The 9625-nt window shown below is 37.3% G+C and overlaps 1 protein-coding gene across 3 annotated transcripts in view; it reads left to right on the forward strand.

Moving 5' to 3' along the window:
* Moe (Moesin) overlaps window positions 1-9061 on the forward strand; it is a 162745-nt gene extending 153684 nt beyond the window's left edge. For all 3 annotated transcript variants that reach the window (XM_065225505.1, XM_065225503.1, XM_065225504.1), the window contains exon 8: window positions 7450-9061. In XM_065225505.1, the coding sequence (XP_065081577.1) occupies window positions 7450-7614 (165 nt within the window). In that variant the 3' untranslated portion in view covers window positions 7615-9061. The remainder of the gene's footprint in view (window positions 1-7449) is intronic.
* Window positions 9062-9625: the final 564 nt, after the last annotated feature.

Below are 9625 nucleotides of genomic sequence, written 5' to 3' on the forward strand. Positions count from 1 at the left end.
GAATGACCCCAAAGGTTGCTTGCAATAATAGGATTTTTTTCGAAATTTTAAGGTTAATTGGGGTTAAATAAGTTTTAATTTACTGCTATCTGTTTTAAAAGAGTTTTCACTTTTTTTTGTCTATATACAGCAAAACGATATAGTGGTTCTCAGAATTTTGTAAAATTGGTAGTTTTGTTCCTTATTGCAACATATTAGACCCATATTTTGTATTTTGTCATTAGGGTAACTAGGGTAACCAACTGATTTTGGACCCCTAGAGGAAGTGAGATCACGTTTATGTCAAAATAATATTATTTGTTTATTATTATTATGCAATTTACATGCGGTTGTGTTCGAAAGCTACTCATCTTGGATGTAAAATGTCACTAGATGTTTTATTGATTGATATATACTCGAAAAATAATTCTTTTCACATCATGATATTCACATATTTTGGACACTTCCACTTGATTTTAGACAGTGTCCATAATATATTTTGGACACACTGAATGGGAACGAATATACTTTGGACATGCTAAAGTTCTTTCAACCTATGAGCCTAAAATTAATTACGACGGTCACTTCCTCCTATCTCGCATTTGTTAGGTCCGTCTAGGTGGGAAAATTTTCAAAGAAGGTGCCGTAAAACGGGGTGAAATTGATCAGCGGGGTGAATTTGATCGCTGAGTATACCCAATATTGTACTTATGCATAATATTTTTACAATGTATACAAAGATACATTCGTACGCTTAGTAACGAAAAACATGTTACACATGAAAAAAAATTACGAGAAATTTCAGCGATCAATTTTGCCCCGCTGATCAATTACACCCCGTTTTACGGTATGCATAAAAGTTAACCCCCCGTTACTCGCGCTGTTGTACTTTGTACAACACATATGAGTTTTCCATTGCCATTTTGTTGCTGCCAATCGATCTGAAACCAACTTGTATTCCTCAAAAAACTTGTTTTGAACTAAAAAAGCTAAACTTTGATTACAATTAACCCCCAAAATGCGGATAATAGAGAAAATGTAAACGGAAACCGCGTAAACGGTGTCCATACTACGTGGGATTGACTTAATTGGTTACAACATGGAATATCTCGAGATCCTGACCAGATAGAAAGTTTCTGTCTTCGGCAAAGTTGTTCAGGAGGTCAAAGCCTATCACTTAGTGTACAATAGTTCAGAATTATCTCACTTCGTGGTGCTAGTATACATGTGAAATTCTCGTGTATAAAATATCTCTAGATCCTGACCAGATAGATAGTAGATGCCTTGAACAAAGTTGTTCAGGAAGTCAAGCTCTTTTCGTTGGTGGAGTTTTCGTTGGCTAGTGGACGATAGTTCAGAATATTTCACTTCATGGTACTAGTATATACGTGCAATTCTCGCATATGATATATCTCAAGACCTGCTAAAAATGTACTGTAATCGGCAAAGTTGTCCAGGAGATCAAACCCTATCGTTGGTGGAAAGTACATAATTTTCTCACTAGGTGACGTTGCAAGACACGTGAAACCCTTGCATATAAAATATCTCTGAATGACCAGCATACTAGTGCCACGTAAAGGGAAAATTCTGAATTACTGTACACCAACGAAAAGATCCTAACATCCTGAACAACTTTGCCGAAGACAGTAACTTTCTGTCTGGTCAGGATCTAGAGATATTTTATATGCGAGAATTCCTCATGTTGCAAAGTGAGAAAACTCTGAACTTAAGTCCACCAGCAAAAAGGCCTTGACTTCCTGAACAACTTTGCCGAAGACAGTAACTTTTTATATGATCAGGATTTCGAGATATTTTATATAAGAATTTCACGTATATACTAGCACCACAGACAAACAGACGTAACTCTTCATTGTGTATCTTCGTTCATGCATTTAACGGTTGATTTGAATATTATCAGTTCCGCGAACTACTCGCCGCAGCGCTGGCATCAGATCACTTTGACGTTTCTATACATTCTATAGAACTTTTATGCAATATTGTTTACGAGTTAGCGAGCAAGCTTGTTTTCCGCGAGAAGCCAGAGAGATGTCGTTACTGAGGTTATATGTTTTGAGATACTATGTTTTCAAGAACAATTTTTTCAAAGAGTTACGTCTGTTTGTCTGTGCTAGCACCATATAGTGAAAAAATTCTGAACTATAGGCTTTGAACTCCTGAACAACTTTTTCGAAGACAGTAACTTTCTATCTGGTCAGGATTTCGAGATATATCACATGCGAGAACTTCACATGTATACTAGCGCTATGTAGCGAGTAAATGTTGAACTACTGTCCACCAGCAAAAAGGTTATGATCTCTAGAACTACTTTGGCAAAGACAGTAACTTTCTATCTGGTCAGGATCTCGAGATATTCCATGTTGTAACCAATTAAGTCAGAACCCTCGTAGTATGGACACCATTTACGCTGTTTCCATTTACATTTTCTCTATTATCCGCATATTTTGGGGGTTAACTGTAATAAATATTTAGCTTGTTTAGTTAAAAGCAAGTTTTTTGAGGAATACTCGTTGATTTCAGATCGATTGGTAGCTCGGCTGCAAAATGGAAATGGAAAACTCACTTGAGTACTCGTGTTACAAAAGTTGGCGCGAGTAACGGAGGAAATATAATATAACATAAGGAAACAACTGATCATACCATAAAAAAAAATCATTCAGAAGTAAATCTCAATACGGAGACCTGACTCTATGCTTGCAGGGCTGTTCATAAACTACATAGACGGTTTTTGAGAGATTTCAACGGGGCCCCCCTTCCGTAGAAGACAGTCTCAAACACAAAATTTAAAAAATTGTATGGACCGTAGACATCTACCAAGCGCTCCCACCCCCTAAAGCGTCTACGTAGTTTATGAACAGCCCCTTAGTTAAATGCGTTTGGGAGATAGGAAAACTTTTGTGGAAAACTAGGAAAACTCAGAGTGGACCACTCTACGTGTTTTGCCGTTTTTCCCATTTTGAATCGCCTGATAAACAAGAAATATATTTAAAAACAATGAATTCATATAATTTTGATTGATTTACTTACCAATTTAATCAGAAATCTGAGATAATAGCACGATCGACCAACCGGAATTTTTTTGTCGCTCTTTTGATGATTCTCATTTGATAAGTGTCCAAAATAAGTTGGTAACATTTTTTTACGATCTTTTTTGGACACTTTTTATTCAATACTTTTTAAGTAAAATCTTAAGGTTAAATCTTTATAAACACGTGAAATACATCTTCCAAAGTCAGATGAACTGATTTGATAAAAAAAAATCATTGAATTGTATATTTTAGACCAAATTTAAAACAAGTACACTAACGCCGATTCCTCTTGACAAAAGTCGAAACATGAAACTTTTTCGATAACATTTTCTAAAACTGCATAAATTGAGCAATTGTAAGCAATTTGAGGTGAACTAATGATCTTGAGACATAGCAAGTAATTGAAAGAATGTAATTACAACATCAACCCAGATGAATTTGAAGAAACTAGACAGTAAGCGAGGAAAATATATGAAAAGGGTCCAAAATATGTAGGGGTCCAATTCAAGTTGGTTACCCTATTTATATATTAAGGCGGTCAAAAAATTTTTTTTTTTTATTTTTTTCAAAAATTTATAACTTTTGAACTGTTTGGTTGATGACGGAACTCAAAATACCAAATGAAAGTTAATTAAAAGTATTTTTCAGAAAAAAAATATTATGATAGGGGAAATGACGGCTTCGGCATGGCAGACTATTTTCGGCAACCCAAATTGAAACACTATTTTCACTGGATTTTCTTACGAAATCACTCCGCTGAATGCATGCAAACGATTCTTTATGCTTTCAGCTTCAATTTGACTATATGTTTACCACTGAGAAAAAGCAATTTAGCAAGGTTTTCTTGAAATGCAACACACGCTCTACAAATTGTAGCTGATTTCGAGTTGCCGATAATAGAACAGCAGATTTACATGCAGTTCAAATGGAACGGTTGCCGAAGAAAAACTGGTTGCCGACAATACTCGTTCTCACTAGAGAAGTTTGAAGCTTTGTAAAAGCGTTTCAAAACAGTTTTTGACAATTCTTTCGACTGAAATTGTTAGAGCAGCTGGCAGCAAAAGATTGTAAACAAACCAATACTGCATATGTGTGCGTTCCTTAGAGAAAAAGGTTATAGAAAGAAGGTCGCTGCTTAGGTTGCCGAGAATACGTAAATTCCCCTATTAAAAAAATGGATTTTGTATTAAAAAACATTGATTGTATTTTCATTTTACCCCTTACTCCCCTATAAAGTGTGCCCCGTATTCCCCTAACATCTCATGAACTGTTGTTTAAAGATATAGTATTCTAAAACCATGCATAAAGTGCTTATGATTTACTAAAAATAGAGCTGTAAAAAAACATTTCCTCCAAAAAGTAGGGGAAAATGGGGTTCCAAAGTTCCAAAACACATACCTACAAAGTTTTCCGGTCTATGAGACCACGTGCAATCGATTGCCCGGACGTGACGTTTTTCATTCGAAATAATTGATACATATTGTAAGATATCTTTTGGTATTTCAACTCGAAATATTTTACGAAAAATATCGATAATAGAAAACGGATGTTATTCGGCATTGTCATCTATGCGTTAATCGCAAGAACTCCATTATGAAAATGCTTGAAAATAAATAGTAAAAATATTTCTAAATTGAGAGTATTTCTAAACCAACACGACGCGTGTATTTGTGAAATAATAAAAACAATTCAAGTGTGTGTATGTGTAAGCTAATTGAAAGCTACTCTGTGAATGTTTCAGCCTATTTGATGGAGGTTTTCTAATATAGGGGAAATGTATGTAACGTCGGCCTAAGTGTCCCTAATTTTGGCCCATACATAAATTCAGCAATCGACTAAATTTTCTATAGCAACCAAAAATATCCATTAGTAACGTCCCAATGACGCGTTAGTAAATAGCAGATTTTTAGCTATGGGTTCAATGTTAGATCTATAGGCCAACATTAGAGCCATTTCCCCTATCTGGATATTTTTAAAGATAATTGGAAATATTTTAGAAATCACCCACCTTTGCCATTGTTAAATGAAGTATTTTTCAAATCAAAAGGTTCCTCAATTTTCACATGTTGTTTCACAAGTATTTGAGGATGTTCTGTGAAAATTTCAGCCTTTTTGATGAAGGTATTCTGATACAGCTGGGTATTTTTAAAGATAATTCGATAATTCCACGAACTTCGGCATAACTTCCCTGAACTTCGGCAGAACTTCTCCGCACTTCGGCATGAGTTCCCTGAACTACATCAGGACTTCCCTGATTTCCAAGAATTGGAATGAAAGGACTTCCCTGAACTTAGGCAGAACATCCCTGAACTTCGGCAGGACTTCCCTGAACTTCGGTAGAACTTCTCTGAACTTCGGTAGAACTTCTCTGAAGTTCGACAGGAGTTCTCTGAACATTGGTAGGACTTCCCTATAGTTCGGAAAAACTTCCCTGAACATCGGCAGAACTTACCTGAACTTCAACAGAACTTCTCTGAATTTCCGCAGAATTTCCCTGAACTTCGGCAAGGCTTCCCTGAACTTCGGCAAGGCTTCCCTGAACTTCATCAGGACTTCGCTGAAGTTCGGCATTCCTTCCCTGTACTACAGCAAGTCTTCCCTGAGCATTAGTAGGACAACCCTGAACTTGGAATCTTGGAATTGAAGTTGTCATTTCAGTAGTAGAGTTATTATTATTATACAATAAAATTGTGTTTACGAATATGTTCAAAATTTCAATACTTCCCATTTTTCTAATTTGCAATGTTTGTTGGTATTGGTCCATTTCGAATTTGGGTGTGGTTTGAACGGGTGTGGATTCAGTATTAACGGAAGAGCATTAACTTTCACCTTAATCGAGTTTGCTGAACCAGTTCTATCTATGCACGAAAGAGTGAAGAAATGTTATTTCTCCATACATTTCAACAAATATCCCCATATAAATTTTAAATCAAAAGCGCCAGCTTGTGTTACATCCGAACGAGCTGAAATTTTCAGAGAGTGGTTTTCTCACCTAATGGCACAAATCTTAGGTTTTATTTAAATCATGCGAGAAATAGGGGAAATGCAGGTAATGTCGGCCTAAGTGTCCCTAATTTGGGCCCATACATAAACTCAGCAAGCGACTAAATTTTCAATAGCAACCAAAAATATCCATTAGTAACGTCCCAATAACGCGTTCATCTAGATAAAGTTGATAAATAGCAGATTTTTAGCGATGGGCCCAATCTTAGATCCATAGGCCAACATTAGAGACATTTCCCCTATATGTACGTTAAAAAAATGATTCCAGCTTTACTTGCTATTTTCTCGGTTTGCTGTTTTTACATATGGAACTGAAATGTGGTTACAGGCAGGAAGTGGGAAATCAGAATCCAAGGGACGAGGAAAATGAACGGACCATAAATAGAGAAACCAGAAAAGAAAAGACCAGAAAGAGAAGAAACTAAACTAAGAAAGGCCAACAAAAGAGAGACTAGAAAAAGAGACACCAGAAGACGAAAGAGATCGGCAACAGAGAGAGATAATTACCAAACAAAAAGGGCAGTAGAGACAGAGTTCGGAAAAGAGAAGTCAGATAAAGTCAGAGCCTAGAAAAAAGGCTAGCAGAGAGGAACAAATGAGAGGGATCCGTTAAAGACAGATGTCTGAAAGAGCGAAAGACCAAGAAGAGAATGAGAGTGAAGCTTGAAATAAATAAAAATCCAGTAAATGTAGAGACCGATAAAAATATACCAGCAAGAGATTGTCCAGAAAATAAAGAGGTTATAAAAAAGGAACCAGCTGGAAAACAGGCTTGGTTCCACTTACATGCAATAAAAATATGTTTTTCGGAATTATGAAATTATTAGATGTTATAATGATAATTTATACTTGTCAGTAACAAGAAGAGGTTGTAAAGTATGTGTTTTTAGCGGCGCCGGTAGTGTAGTGGTAAGCGTGATTACCTCTCACTCCAGCAGGCCTGGATTCAATCCCAGTCAGCACCGCCGGGATGTTCTGAGGCATAACATCTCTGATCATACTCGCCTCGTCACAACTAGACAGACAATCGTTACACTTGTATAGAAGATTAACTTTGTTAGGACAACCTTTGTCGTACTCCTTCTAATTTTAGTGGAACACACGAGAACACTTACCACTACCAGGTTAGCGGCAGATTGCTTGCCACTACCCCCGACTCATGTTTGCCACATTCCATTGCTACCTAAACATCGTCAACGGACGCTGCATTCAACAATACACAGGGCGCACACTATGTCACGACTAACGATACAAATTTGTTACGATGTTAAGTCCCAAGCAGACTTAGTTCGTTGTTAGAAATGAGTACATGTAGGTGGTGAACCACATTATTCTAACGTGCGAATTTTTTCGAGTGTAGAATTTCACCTTGGTCAACCTGTAATCTAATACGACCCGTTTTTTTGTTCTTCCCTCGCAGGCCCTCAAGCAAGACCTGGCCCTCTCGCGGGACGACACGATGGAGACGGCCAACGATAAGATCCACCGCGAGAACGTCCGCCAGGGGCGGGACAAGTACAAGACGCTGCGCGAAATCCGCAAAGGCAACACCAAGCGCCGCGTGGATCAGTTCGAGAACATGTAAACGACAATCCGTGTCTGCAGTAGCCGGCTGGTTGGTTGGTTGGTTGGGTGGTTGTTGAAAGAGAGCGACCGAGAGCGAAAGAGAGAGAGAGAGAGAGAGAAAGAGTTTGAAAATTTGTTTCGGTGGGCCGCGGAAAAAGGAACGGGAGATGGGAAGGAGTAACATTTATATAGTTTTTAGAGTAAAAGAAGCAGTAGCAGTTGTAGAAGTAGTAGTAGTGGTAGTAATAGAATCTAGTAAAGTGAGCGGAACAAGTGCGAAAATGCGCACGTGCGTGCGTGCGTGCGTGCGTGGTGTCGCTTCCGGTCAGTTGCGAACGGGGGTAGGCCGACGACCAGGGAATCAAGGATTATTCAACAAACACACACACATACATACATACAGCAAGGTTACATATACTTTATCGTTTACACTATTATTAACATTGTCGGAATAGTTATTCTTTTTTACGCTAACTCTTTCTAACTTGATGACCGCTGGTTTCTGGCTCTGGCAAATGAACACACACACACACACACATACAGAAGAATGAATAAGAATACATACACACACACACACACACACACACACAAACACACGTATGAAAATGACAGACACAGTTGTTCTAGTAGTAGTGTGTGATTGGGTAGTATTGTAATTTCGTTAACACTTAAAAAAGAAACAGAGACAAATAGCATTATTAGGAGAAGATACTTGAGCTAAAAGGTATCCGGTATTTAACGTTGACTATCTTCCGTGAGTTTTGATGTAGAATTTTTTTCAGAAGAGTTAGACTCGACTATTAGCTGTTGTTTTTTTTCCTATAATTTACCTTCGATAAGTATTCAAAAGCAGCAAAGATGCATTTTTTCCTGTTCTAAAATGTTTAATTCCTTGTAGTATTTTCGGTTATTTTACAACTATTTCCCACTTTATCAGATAGAGACCGACAGTGTGCCCAAATTAATTACGGAGAAAATTAATATTAAAATGAAGCATATAAGTTACAAGGTAGACAAACATGAAGCAAATAAGTTGAATATTGTTATTACTGCATTAATGTGTATAAACTAGGAAGACAATTAAAGGGGAAACTTTACCAGAATTTCGAATCGAACGTGTGGAATTGGTACCGACGTTTGTGATGCCAGTTCCGGACAGTGTCGAATTCCGAGTGGCCGGAGCTGGCATCAGAACGTGCGGCAGATGGCGACAGCAGTAGCAGCTAATACTTACTACCTTGAGTTGCATCCACTTGTGAGATGCGGTCGGAAAGTACGACGATCAGTACACATACACAAACACACATACAGCCACAGAAACGGCGGGCGGAGGTCGCAACTAATTGTTATTAAGTTTAATCAATTTACTCGTAGGGATTGAAAGTTAAGTTAACTTACAGAGAGGAAAAATTCGGAAAAAAATCAAACAAAAAAAAAAGCAAACAAAACATATGTTGATAATTTTAGTGCTTAGGACAAGGATCCAATTTGTAAGAACAATTACACAACACCCCTCAAATCAATTTTGTTTTTACTCGTCCAGAGTGAGCGGTAGCGCGATCCTTCCAATTTAGCGAACGAAAGCAAAACCTCTGATAAGCGTTTAAGATTTTCAATTTTCCTGTACAATTTTCCCGAATTCGAGTGGCGGCGTGGTTAAAAAAAACCACGAAAGAAAAAAAAGAAAGAAGAAATATGAACGATTAAGAAAAATGGCGTGTCGTACACCGAACACAAACACACACACACACACACACATGCATATAATTTCTATCTGCCATTATTGTATGTTTTATTATTTTTGTTTAAATTATTTTTAATTAATTTGATTAATTAAAAAAAACAAGGACACGTGAACGGACACAACATATAAACACAAACACACACAGACACAGACACTTGGATTTACTGCAACACGCGAGAAAGTGTGTAGTGAATGATAAAACAAGAGAATATGCGAGAGAAAAAAAAATCAACACATTACACACACACACACACAAACACACATACATAGAGAGAGAAACAATTGA

Source organism: Ochlerotatus camptorhynchus, unplaced genomic scaffold (genome assembly GCF_037179485.1).
Source record: "Ochlerotatus camptorhynchus isolate MF236.1 unplaced genomic scaffold, CSIRO-AGI_Acam_v1.1 ptg000230l, whole genome shotgun sequence".
Classification (NCBI taxonomy): domain Eukaryota; kingdom Metazoa; phylum Arthropoda; class Insecta; order Diptera; family Culicidae; genus Ochlerotatus; species Ochlerotatus camptorhynchus.